General features: G+C 30.8%; 1 protein-coding gene across 1 annotated transcript; it reads left to right on the top strand.

The window, feature by feature from the left end:
• Positions 1 to 263: 263 nt before the first annotated feature.
• On the top strand, positions 264 to 12,201 carry LOC145319320 (uncharacterized). The gene is made up of 10 exons (XM_080161400.1): positions 264 to 434; positions 874 to 920; positions 1,707 to 1,744; positions 2,695 to 2,771; positions 3,141 to 3,220; positions 4,187 to 4,260; positions 5,406 to 5,447; positions 10,835 to 10,906; positions 11,405 to 11,456; positions 12,099 to 12,201. Exons 1-9 carry the CDS (start codon positions 409 to 411, stop codon positions 11,450 to 11,452), a joined length of 504 nt encoding a protein of 167 aa, XP_080017526.1. The 5' UTR covers positions 264 to 408; the 3' UTR covers positions 11,453 to 11,456; positions 12,099 to 12,201.
• Positions 12,202 to 13,602: the final 1,401 nt, after the last annotated feature.

Here is a 13,602-nt window from a genome sequence, read left to right as displayed (position 1 = left end):
ACAGTTCTCCACAGATATTAAAAGAAAAATTATAAGATACAACCAGTTTTGTTAGCCCTGGGGGGTCTAATGCCCGAGCTATCATAACTGGTTTTAATCTTAATATTCGTGAAAAATTATCTGCAATACGATGCACTACATGATTTTTCGGCATGGCGGAGAACCAGTTCTAATCCAGCGGATATAATCGGTTTGGAAGCCATATTGGCAATGATACTCTAATGGAATGAAAGTCTACAATTTCCATTAAATGTTATCGATTAAGAAAAGTATTGGCACATCGAAAGTGGGGCTATTTCAAATCAAACGGAAAACCAAAATTTTAAAGATTTAAATTATTGTTCTTTAGACTGAAACAAAGGCTTTAACACTTGCACAGGTGTTTCAACTCAATTAGTTGGATTCATCATGCAGGCGCTGAATAACAAAATATGGTAAATTTTTTCATATTATAAATTTTGTATGTAATAATTGGGTAATTTATCAATAATTTTGATAATGATAAAAGAATAAAACATAAAAAATATAGCACTTTTTCAGCAAGAGACTAATAGTGTAATTATTTTATATTTGAAATTTAATCTTTATACAAAATAAACCAAAGAATCTTAATGACCACTGAATCTATATGAATCTACTATAAATTAGTGAAGTTTCTTATAGGTCCATGGCATTGGTTTATAACTATTTTGTTGGCGGGTACTAATCTCACAGGAAAAATTGCTCCTTGAAAAAATCCGCCGTAAATGTTTTCTTACTTTTTTTCTTTAAAACTAAAATTGAAATAGGAAGATCGACTACACCCCCTACCTTTCTCCACACTAGCCTCCAGTGAAACGCTATAGTAGAGAGCATAACCATTTTTTTATTTAGTTTTCCACTGCTTGGTGTGATTCTACTGTTCTGTTTAATTCAACATGGTAAGATTAACAACAAATCAAATTTTTAAGTGCTTACACCCAAAGTGCCTTGCATGCTGAGACAACCCACACCAAAAAAATTAATTGAAAAAAGGAAGGGGGAATCGCCCTGCAGGGCCTATACCTACGGTGCCTATTCTATGGGGCTACTCTAATAAAACCTAATCTAAAGTGAACCTGTAAGAAAAAAAAATCCCACACATCTCTTTCAATTCAATCTAATTCGAAAAAAAGGGGGCGGGGAAGTATTTTGTCTAGTGTTTACAAAACGTAACTTTGGAAACATAAATATTTGTCTGTGCTTTTCTTGCATTTAAAATCAACTTGTATTTCAATGCTATGATTTGTTTTTGTGTATTTATAATCAACAGAAGAAGGGTTTCAAATATGGAAATAAATAAATGAAATGGTTTTAACATCTTGGATTTCTATTTTTAATACAAATCTTCAATGGAACCCTATAAATAACTTTGTCTGTCCGTCTGTATCGCTTTGGGATAAATTTGATTTTCTCTACCGCTTTTAAAAGCAGACTGATATTTTTTTTGTCCTTTTTGCAACCAGCATCTTTTATACAACTTAATTGATCCGTCAGTCTGTCGGTTATGCTAAATAACTATTTACTTATATGTATATGTGAAGGTAGGTCTCGTAATTATTTATTATGGCCACTCACTTCTACTCTTTATCCCTGTCCGTTATTTGGTGATATTTTTGTGTATCGCTACGTATTGATGTTGTCATCCTTGTTTTATGTTTTCTAACATGTTGCGCCTGTTTGTCTAGGTGACAGTCAGTTTGGATGCACTTGCTATGATTGTCAGGTATAATTACACCATGATTAAACATTTTTTATCTATGAGGCATCTTTCAATCTATTCCAAGTGGCTTTCCTTTAAAGTGTCTATCGAGCCTGAACACCCCCCGCCTCCCCCATTTTTAATATTAATTGAAGATAATTGTGGGGGGGGGGGGTTATTTTTTTCTATGCACTAACCCCTCGGGGCTACCCAGTATCAAATATAACCAAACCTAATCTATTCTTAAGTAAGAAGCATACAAATAAAAGACTTCCCTTACCCCTATTTTCAATATTTTAAAGTGGAGGGATTTCATTAGACCCATCCTAATCTGCCCTGAAGTAATAAACAAACTAACAAGAAACTATCCTTCTTCAAAAAATACTGGGGGGGGGGGGAATCCTTAACTTGATAGGCACTTCGATGGAAGCAACAAAAACAGTCCTGCAAACCTTTATAAGATTTATACTCATAAGACCTAATGTGACATAAGACCTAATATGACATAAGACCTACACTCATAAGACCTGAAAAAACCTAATGTGACATAAAACTTAATCTCATAAGACTTAATGGGAATGCATTCAAAAACCGTCGCGGTCCGCTGAGAAGTATTACTGTTCTGGACCAATTTAACTTGTCACAGCAGCAAGTTAGAGATTCACAATTAATAGCAGAAGCGCGCGCTCCCGCAACAACTAAAACCCATGGAAGAGTGATTGCCGATTTGTTGGAGTTCCACAGGCAGCAGAGACTTGATCCCTACAAGCTGTCGGAAACCAGCATTTGTCCGTTTTTGACATTGTTAAATTGTTTATTTTGTTTTATAATAAATTATACGTACTATGTCTTTAGGTCTTATGAGTGTAGGTCTTATGTAATATTAGGTCTTATGAGTGTAGGCCTTTTGTCATATTAGGTCTTATGAGTGTTGGTCTTATGAAGCAACAACCTTCAAATCAATCTTTTTTTAGACAATCTTGACAGGAAGCTTTGTTGGAACTTGGATTACTATGGGTACAGAAGTGGAAACTGGAGGCTGTCTGTACAGGTATGCACAATACCAGTTCATTAATGTAATGATTTTACAGTATGGCACTGAATCCGATTCATTTCCGCTGGAATTAAAACCAGTTTTGAATACAAGCCATAATGAAAAATCAATTGACTATAAATTGATGTATATTAACAATGATGATAAAAAATTATACTTATTACTTTGGGTACCAGTTACATTCCAATCACCCCCCCCCCTTTCAATGGTAGGACCATCAGGGAGAAATTGTTTTATTATATCGTATAGTATCTGAGAAATTGAAGTTGTCCCACAGGACTTGAACATGAACTATCATCATTATAACTAAGTGCGTTACCATTGAGCTACTATGCCTGACTAAAATAAATTCAACCATAAATCTAGGAATTATCAAAATGGAAAAATGATCCGTTCATGTGGAAACAATCTTGGATCTATTTTATATCAACAATGCTTCGAAACAGGTATCACTATTGATAAACATAAGATAAGATAAGATTTATTTCCTAAGGTGCATACAACTAGGGCGAGTTACTGATAAGGTTTACAATGTTTTTACTATGGTTTCTTTCCTGAAAAAGATAGCAGTTTATATAATAATTACATATTAATATAATATTAATATAGTTTACAGATTAATATTCAGGAATGTGGCTTAATCAGTATATCAGTTTAGTTCATTTACACATTTATCTTTAATTATGTACCAGCTCAGGGCTGTACTGAACATTACTTCTACTCCTATATTCACATACATTTTAAAAATAGGATTACATGATTTATTTAACTATGAACACTGAACAGCTGTGACACGAGTGGATGGCTTAACCCTTCAGGGTTGTTGAACTGCTAGGTGTCGTTGCAGCGCTTACCAAATCATGACAAAGCTTATAATAGGATTTTGCATGAATATTAGTTATAATTACATATAAATAAATACTACAATATAATATTCGCTAAAATACCCTTGACAATTGACCCACCTAACTAATTTCGGGGTTTCCAAGAATGAGATCAGTACAATTATGTTACCGATGTCGTGGGATTTCTCCACGCTTCTATTCCCGTTTTAGACCTTTCACTTGTCCCGCCCCAACTTTTCCCTGGATTAGTTGACTGCAAACTTTAATGATATTTTATATCCCATGGGATTCCAAATTACAATAAACAAAATTATCCCTTCTGTAGTTTCGATTTTATGTGATAAATGTTATTTACAATTTACATGGTTCATCAATAAAGCTACAAAAGACATATATTATTTAAAGGTTTCGTGATTTTCAATCATTCTTCAATCTTCTATCCTTCTTTCTCTTCTTAATATGTACATTTAACTTTTGATCGATAATTTACTTTGTCAGTTTGTCCATCCATTGTTTTTGTGCTTTAATATTTATGTATATTGTCATCCTTTTTTTTATTAATTGTAGCTCCCAACACATGTATTGAACCCCCGGCCTATGCCACTTTCGGATATGACAGCAGGACCTGGGATGGTACACAGGTACTCAAGTAGCCAGGCTACTCTACAAGTCTTTATCTTTATCGGTCTTTCCTATGTTACACAGTGGCGTGCACAGGGTTTTGCCAGGGGTTGCACAAATTTTTTGGTGCATTCTATCAAAGTGCCTATAGAGCAATGAAACCCATTGCCTAATCCTCTTGGGCTAAACAATAGGTAGAAAATATAACCTAACATATAAAGTAATAGACCAATAAATCTCCCTCCTTTTAAAAAGATTTATTTTAGGGATAAAGCGCCGAATATTAGCGCCCACATAAATATAATGAAATTTGTTTATTTTGAATACATACTAGCGGCTACACCCCTAGAGGTCGTTCATGTGGCATAGTTCATTACTATAAAAATTTAGTTTGAAATTCCTAATCTTAACCAGACCACTTCCATATAGCCATACAAGATGCATAGATTTCATATCTGGCAACCAGAAAATCAAATGAAATCTAATTTTTGAGAAAATTTTATTTGAAAATTTCTAGTTTAATTTTCATCCCCTAGGAGTTACGGCACAATCATGACAAGGAAAGCAAAGATTATTAATTTAAAATTTAAAACAAGTTTGCTTTTATAAAGTTCTTCATAAAACCACTCCTGAAGGGAGTTAATCAATGGTCATTTTTATCAGTTGCTTTGCTAAGGTCACGGAAATCAGCCTCAAATAAATCATATATAGAGTGGTTTTATGAAAGACTTCATAAAAAAAGTTGTAAAGAATTGAAAAATGTGAATATTTGTTTTTCTTATCATGGTTGAGTGTAAGCTCCTAGGGGATGAAATTTCAACTTGTTGATGAAATGATTTATTTGATTTACAGAAATAATCATACATAATAGAAATTTTCAAATTTAGATTTTTCAAAAAATAGATTTTGCTGGATTTTCTAGTTGCCAGATATAAAATCTACCTTCTTGTTTTCCATTATAGTTTTAAAAAGAAAAAGTTTAGGGAAAGATTATTTTTTCTAGGGTTTTTTTTCTTTTGGGAGGGTGGTGGTACCCTATAAAAAGCTACCCTGTCAAAGAGAACCATATTGGTTCAGTGGTAAGCGAGATCCTGCGATACACACAGACAGACAGATATCATTTTACTTTATTATACATATATATATTATGATTTGTTTATTATAGTTGGTTGGTTCAAGTGTGCTTTACACCTGTAATCCTCCTAAGGTAAAGAAAGTTATTAACAACTTTACAAGATATAGGAAACCAATGTTAATTAGATTAGATTAGATTTATTATTCTTGGGTGTACATACATAGAAAAAAAAAACAACAAAATAATAAATGAATTAAATGAATATTATATACATTTATATATACAGTCAAATTTTATTGATATGGTTAATTTATAAAAAAAATTTTCTTCCCAAATGGCAGTTTCCTAAAAACTAGGAAGTATGCAGTAATGTGTATTCACACATTGTTTTCATACAGGCCATATAGATAAGACAAAAAAATAGAAAAAAGATAATAAGCAATAAATAAAGTCATATTGGAGAGGAAAGAATGATAATAGGAAGGATTGATTAGGGCATACAAGTCTCACACCATTATTGCAATAATAGAAATTTTAAAAAAACATTTCAACAAATAGATTTTGATTGATTTATCAGATTTCAAACAATATTGAAAAGAAATATAATTTTATCTACATTCTTGACATAATGGGTTGTTACACACTAAAGTTAAGCTTGATAACAAAGATTCTTTTAGATTTTTTAAAAATTTTTTTCTTGATTGATTGTGGGTTAATAAATCATTATTACAATGGTTATTCCATAATTCTTGAAAATGATACTTAGGAAATCTTTCAATAGATTTAAACTTCGGTTTTTTAACATCAAACATATTAGAGTTTCTAAGATTTCTGGTATGTAATTGATTACGGCGAAGCCATGTACCTTGAAAGGAACTTGGTAGCTTACTGTTTATAAAATCATACATAAATAATAATTTCAAATAATTAGCTGATTCATGTAAAGGAAGGACATTCATTTTTTTAAATAAAGGCATTGTGTGTGAGATGTGTTTCTTACTAAAAACAATTCTTATTGCCTTTTTTTGCAATTTAATTAATGGTTCCATAGTAGATTTAATACCACAACTCCAGGCAGGTAAACAGTAAAGTAAATGACTATTTATAAGTGAGTGAAAAAGCATTTTTTTGCTATCTAAATTCAGTATATGTTTAGCTCTATTTATAAGAAATAAGGAACTAGAAATCTTTTTACGTAAATGTTCTACATGATATTTAAAATTTAAAGAAGGATCTATAAATACACCTAGGAATTTAATTGCAGGAATATTGCTAATTGAATTGACATAATTTAAGATTTTTATTTTCTCAGGATCAAACTCATTTTCATTGTTAAAGTTTAGCTTAATATTAAGAGCATTCCAATCAATAGTATTTTCATTTTTATTAAATATCATGATTTTAGTTTTATCAGGATTTAAGCTCATTTGATTACTCCTAAACCAATCGGATATCTTTTTAAGTTCATTGTTTAATTTCAGTTTAATCTCTGTAAAGTTTTTACCAGAAATTAAAAAATTACTGTCATCAGCAAATAATAGGGTAAATAAATCAGTACAGTTTTTAAGATCATTTATGTAGATTAAAAATAGAATTGGTCCTAAAATAGAGCCCTGTGGGACACCTCTATCTATGTTCAGCTTTGTTGAGTCAGTATTGTTTACATGTACAAATTGCTGTCTATTACTTAAATAATTTTTAAACCATTCAAGTTCAACGCCATTAATGCCAATTTTTGACAACTTTTTAATTAAAATAGAGTGTGGAATTGTATCAAAACATTTTGCAAGATCACAGAAGACTCCAATTACAGTTTTATTATCGTTTTTTGCTTCAGCTATATAATTTAAGAGGTGTATTTCACAGGGTGTATTGTAGACTTTTTTGATTGAAATCCATACTGATGTTCAAAAATGATATTATTTCTAATCAAATAGCACGACAGTTGTTGATAAATGACTTTTTCTAAAACTTTTGAGAAAATAGCTAATAAACTTATTGGCCTATAATTTGATGGATCAGCTTTTTCATTAGAATTATTCCCTTTTAACTTAAAAATAGGTATAACTTTTGCAATTTTTAATTCAGAAGGTATTTTTCCAGTTAAAATAGTTTGGTTAATGACATGAGAGAGAGGAAGGGCAATGACAGAAATTATTTTCTTTAAAAAAGAATTTGACAGGCCAAAAATGTCCATGCTTTGTTTATTTCCCATTTTTTTAACAATATCTGTGACTATATTTGGGTTTATTGTATGCATTTTAAAACTGGAATTATAATTAGGTATATAGCTACACGGATCAATGTTAGAAGGATTTATTTTAGAAGATATCTTGCTTGCTACAGAAGTGAAGTGTTCATTCAATTTCTCAGAAATTTCTGCATTATCTAAATATATAGCATCATTAAACTTCAGTTCATTGATACATGTTGCTTTATCTTTTGTTTTTCGGATTGCATCTCTAATAATATCCCAAGTTTTCCTCAAGTCAGATTTACATTTTTTTAGCTCATTACAATAATACAATTTTTTAGCTGTTTTTATTGCACGATTATAGACATTTCTATATCTATTATACATCCTAATATTATCAGCAGTTGGTTCATTAATACTTAACGTTGACAATTCAAATTTTTTATCTCTACATCTCATTAAACCATCAGTCATAAATTTTTCAATTTTATGTATGTTCTTATTAATTCTAATCTTTTGTAAAGGAAAAGAAAGTTCATAAAATTCATTAAAAAGCTCATAAAATTTATTAAAACAACGTTGAGGTTCTAAACTGTTAGTTACATTTTCCCAATTAACATTTCTTAATAGATTGATAAACCCAGTAATTTTTTCTTCATTAATATTTCTTGTAAAAATACAAGATTCTTTACTTGCTTTTTATGAATAAGGTGTTATTGTGAAAATTGGGAAATGATCAGATATATCATTTAATAAAATTCCTGAATGAAAACTATTATCTTTTGCGTTAGTAAAAATTTGGTCAATACATGTTGCTGATGTCCTAGAAATTCTTGTTGGTCTCGTTATCAAAGATAAAAAACCATTTGCAATGCAATTTTCAAGGAAATCATTTGTTTTTTCATGAGAATGATACTTTAAAATGTCAAAATTAGAATCTGTGAAAATGTAAGAGGCACATTTAAAAGACATTAATTTACTTTGTAGGTTAGAAAAATTATCAATAAAAAAATCCATTTGTTGAGATTCAGTAAATCCCATTATAGAAGTATTAGGCCGGTAGACATTACTCAAAATAAATTTTTCTTTGTTATATTCAAGTTGAATTGTGAGTGACTCAAATAAGCCTTCTTCAAATGTTGACAATTCATTGAATATTTTGAATTTTAGATTTTTATGAATATAATAAGCTATCCCGCCGCCCCCTTTATTCTTTCTACACTTATAGATAAAGATATAATCATCTATTTTAAATATATCTTGGTCATAAATAGTCCAGACTTCTTGCAAAGATATTACATCTATTGTAACTTTATTTTCTTTTAAATGATCTATATATTCTTTAAGCTGAATAAATTTACTATTAAGACTCTGAATGTTCCAAGAAAGAAATTTTAATGTTTGAAATTGCTTACATTTTTCAATAAATTGTTTGTTATTAAAATATGAACATGACAGATCAATTTCATAATACGGATTTTCATAATTATTACCATTTAATGTAGAATCTTTATATCTAGATAAGAAATCATATTCAATATTATTTAAAATCTGACAGATGCTACCCACTCTATCGAAAATTAAAATTACAACACAGTGTGTGACTCATATTAAGAAGGTATAATGAAGGGGAAAATAGGTTATATATAATGAATGAAACAAACGGAAATTGGGTATTATTAGTTGACATAAACAGATCTCATAACAAGGGTATAAAATTATATTTACATGAAGCAATTTTTAGTTGCGTAGCTACTCTATAATTTAAATATTATAAAATATAATGTAAGAAGATAAAACTTAGTCAAAAATCAAAGTATTACATATGATAGGATATTTAACATAAAATTCACTTTGTAATATATTTATCTCTTAACAATATTTCTCAATTATTTGATTGGGTGTGATTTCAAACATTTTTACTTTAAATACTTTCTCACTCTTTTTAGTAATAAATTTGACAATTTTACCATCTAGATGCCAAACTTTTTCAAATTTCTCAGATTGGATCAATTTTTGCATGACAGCATAGCGGCGTTTGGTTAAATCCGCAGCAATACGATAGCTCTTTGTGCCTTTTTCACTATCATTTTTCCGAACCTTGGCAAAATTTTTGTTGGCAAGAATAAGATTTCGAAGGTTGCGGTTTTTGAAACGCACAAAAATAGGTGGGCACATATAGTTACCACTCTTTGGGATGGGCAATATATGTGCTGTCTCAATGTAATCTGATGGTTGTTCAACGCTGAACCCAATGGAATCTTTCTTTTTGATCAACACAGGCTCAAGCACTTCATGCACAGCAGCCATACAAAGCTTAGCATGGTCATATTCAGAGATATTTTTGGCTTGCGCCTCTGGAACAAATAGACCATTTTCGCACACAGTAATTCCTTGATGCCTGCTCTCTAGCATCCACTCCTTCTCTGACAGTCTCAAGTCCTTCCTTTAAAGGAAGTATATGCTTATCATTAATTTCTGCTTTAAATGCAGATAGCTCGCTTTTTAAAGCATCTAAATCTGCCTTTTTAGGCCTGGACTCAAGATCATCATTAAGCTTCTTAATCTCCTCTTTCAAATCAGTATTTGCGTCCTGCAAATCACTCATGGCTTTAGAAAGAGAAACCAATTCATTTTCATTTGCAGTAATACGGGCAGACAGACTCTCAATTACTTCTAATTTAGATAATCTATCCCTGATATCCCGAATATCTTCTGTTACTGTAGTTTCTACACTTAAGTTGTTAAACTTTGACATTTTGTTAATTTGATCCCTTGTATAGGAAATGAATTACAAATGCATGTGTTTATAGGATGAGAACTAAACACTATTAATGATCGAAATTTCGCCGGGCACTATCGTAGCAGTACATACAATAGAACAACAGGCTACTCCTAAGTACCTGCTGCACTTTACAATTTGACATAAAATTGAAAAAAAAGGGTTAAGTAGTTTTTAACCTATGCCAAACCCTGCGGGTCCATCCAGTGCCCAATATAGCCGAACCTACACTAAAAAAACAGCAATCTATCTTCAATAGCAGAAAGTGCCAAGAATCTAAGATAATGTTACTTTTTCTTTCAGTATAAACATAAAAATCCACGAAAACGACAGGGAATGAAATTTTGATATTATCACACACAAACATTTATGTCAGATGTAATTGACAATAGCGGCTCAGATGCAATCATACGTCATATTATGTGTTTAATATAATCCTTAGAGATAGGAATGTTGACAAGAAGTGTCAAAGAACGTTTCCCCCCAAACATTTCGAATTATATAATAGCCTCGCTACTAAAATGTATTAATGTTAATATTCAGCTTATTTCTGGATACAATGGTTCTGCTGATTATGCTATTTACTGTGCTGCTCAATACTTCCCAAATTGGCAGGTTAGTCATGACACATGGATTCGACATGTTCGTAAAGTTTTGAAATATATCCTATTAGTAAGTAGGATATAGTAGTAGGCATTTTCTTATCTGTAGCGAAAAATCTCGCTAACCACCGAACCGATATGGTTCTCCTTCACATATTATTTTTGGTGAGGGTATTTTTCTCCCTCCAAAGAAAAATCGCAACAAGTAGAAATTCAACCCCCACCCCCAAAATTTTTTCTTAACTTTAACTGTTAAAGCCTTAAAATTGAAAATGGGAGGGAGGGAAGTCAAGTCGACGTCTACCATAAGTACACATAGAGACTTCTAGGGGCGTAGCTGCTAGTTGAAAATAAGGTAATCATATTTAATGTTATAAACAATCAAAAATACCACCCTCCATTATTTTCAATTTATTTCAAAAAAAAGGGCGGGGGTGATTTCTGTGCTCATTTTGATAATAATAACAGAAAAATATATTTTTTTTGGTTTTTAAGATTGTTTTATTTCTAGGGATACCAAAATTCTTTGATTTCCACCTCTCTGCCTGAGTGTGTATAATTAGGTAACTATTGATCTTAGAAGCAAAACTACTCTAAATGATAATCACAGCCAGTCTACTGTCCCCTACCTCCCTCACAATTTCTTACAAGTGCAAAATTCACTGTTTTTACCTTTTTTAGAAGCGAAGCTTTTCTATGGACAGTTAGCTCTTTTCGTTAATTTAAACAAGTTAGAATTGTCCTATCGATTCCAAACTTTGCATGGTGATATATGTAGTAGTTAGATACAATTTAGAAAGCGTAGAAACCCTATAATCGTCACCAGAATTCCGTACGTCCATTTAAAATAAGCTGATTTTTTCTTTTTTGACAACAAATTTTTGTATCTTAAAATTATCCTATTCATCTGATTTTTTTATAGTGATTCCTATTACAACAAGGAACAATGTTTTAAGTGAAGCAACTCTATAACCAAGTCCTAAACACGCAAGTATGTCCTTAAACAGTATCATGTATCTAATCAGTTTTGCGACAAATTTACTTACAATTATATATAGACTTATGCATTAATATTCAGTTTATTCAGTTCTGATAATCTACAAGTGTTAATGTTCGTTTAGCCTTCCATTTCAGAGCTTCGCTTTTTGGATGTTTTCATCCTTTTTTAATATGTGTATAACTTAAATCAGATTTTTTTTCTTCAGATTTCTACATATCTGAAACAAAATGGAAAAATATATAGAAGAAATTATTTTTAAAATTAATAATTTTGTTATTTGACATGAATAAATTTTAGACCTTTCAGTATTTCATTTTAATTAAATTGTACATAGTATAATATATGTACTGACAATGTTTCATGAATAAGCATATGTTTAATATAATTCTAAATATATAAGGAAAATTATTCTTATAGCTACAAAAAATTAATATATATATTTAATATTTTGTCATTCAATAATAAAAGTTTTTGTCTGAAGCTTGAATTGAATAGAGTTCTCTGTTTCAGGGAAGCTTTATATAGGTCCTAGAATGGTTTTGAGCTATTTTCTTTTAAGATTTGAGTCTTGGGCTGGTTTGAGGCTACTTTTCTGTCCCCTTTGAATCATGAGCCCCTAGGATCTGGGGGTGCATTCACTGTAGTGAGTTACAAAGAAATCTATATAGGGTTTAAATAAAACTTCGCTCTTATTGATGTTTGTATTCTTGTCTTTATTTTAATGAAATGGCAAGTTGCCAAAAATTTTGCACAATAATCTTAGAGATTTTAGTTTAGTTTACTGACGTTAGGGGAATAATTTCTATTGTAAATCATGTCATATTAGGAGGCTGAACTTCCTAGCTCATTTTCGACATTCCAATTGGAAATTCCATTTCCTAAAAAATACATTATCTTACATTACAGTGTTTATACTTTATTAGCATTTATAAAACAAACTTAAATAATGAAATACTACTACATAGGATAAGAAACATAGGTCAAAAGTAGAGGAATCTTTATTCCCAAAGTCTACTGATAATTAAATAATTTTTTAGACTTCAAAGTCAATTAATATTCAACAAAGAAGCGGTGCCTTCACTTTCAGTGAAAGTACACAGGGATCTAAAGGGATAAGACAATGACTGATAATTTGATTTACATCCCCAATGATGACACACAAAATTACCTCTTCAGTAGAAACGTTTAGACACTCAACTTAATGAACCAACCAATCAAAATTCAATATAAGTCCTAAAAGTTGTTAAACCTACGAATAATAAAAACTTAAGGGACTGGTGTTATAAACAGCACAATGTCCCCTCCCTCCCTGGAAAGTACTACTCATTTAAATTAAGAAAATATTCAACCTTAGGTAATTTACAATCCAACCTTTTTCCCTTCGTGACTAATATTTTTCATAATATTACTTAGAGGTTACAACAAGATTTACTAACGTTGCAAGGGATTTTACTTGTTTCAAAGAATCCGCATTTAACCAGCTAAAATACTTGATATTATATGACCCAGTTCTTCAAGAACAAATTCTCCATACAACTTTTTCTATAGCTCTTGCAGCTACTATAAAACACCTTAATCTACAATATTGCAAGGAAAAAAGGAAGTAAAAGATCAGACGTCTGTCGTAATGAGTTCGAATCTTAGCTCAATTATAAAGCAACCCTTTACACAATGAGGAGTAATTTTAAAAAGGCATAGAATTTCGAGTA

This window comes from Acartia tonsa, chromosome 5, assembly GCF_053477335.1.
Source record: "Acartia tonsa isolate MP-2025a chromosome 5, ASM5347733v1, whole genome shotgun sequence".
Classification (NCBI taxonomy): domain Eukaryota; kingdom Metazoa; phylum Arthropoda; class Copepoda; order Calanoida; family Acartiidae; genus Acartia; species Acartia tonsa.
The sequence above is the reverse complement of the archived record's forward strand: the minus strand, read 5'-3'. Positions and strand labels throughout refer to the sequence as shown.

Bases quoted from the DNA above. Each gene is read 5' to 3' on its own strand.
- LOC145319320 (XM_080161400.1), top strand. From the start codon at position 409: ATGCAGGCGCTGAATAACAAAATATG. The intron at 921-1,706 runs GTAAGATTAACA...CTGTTTGTCTAG, and splicing joins GTTCTGTTTAATTCAACATG to GTGACAGTCAGTTTGGATGC. The intron at 4,261-5,405 runs GTACTCAAGTAG...TGTTTATTATAG, and splicing joins GGACCTGGGATGGTACACAG to TTGGTTGGTTCAAGTGTGCT.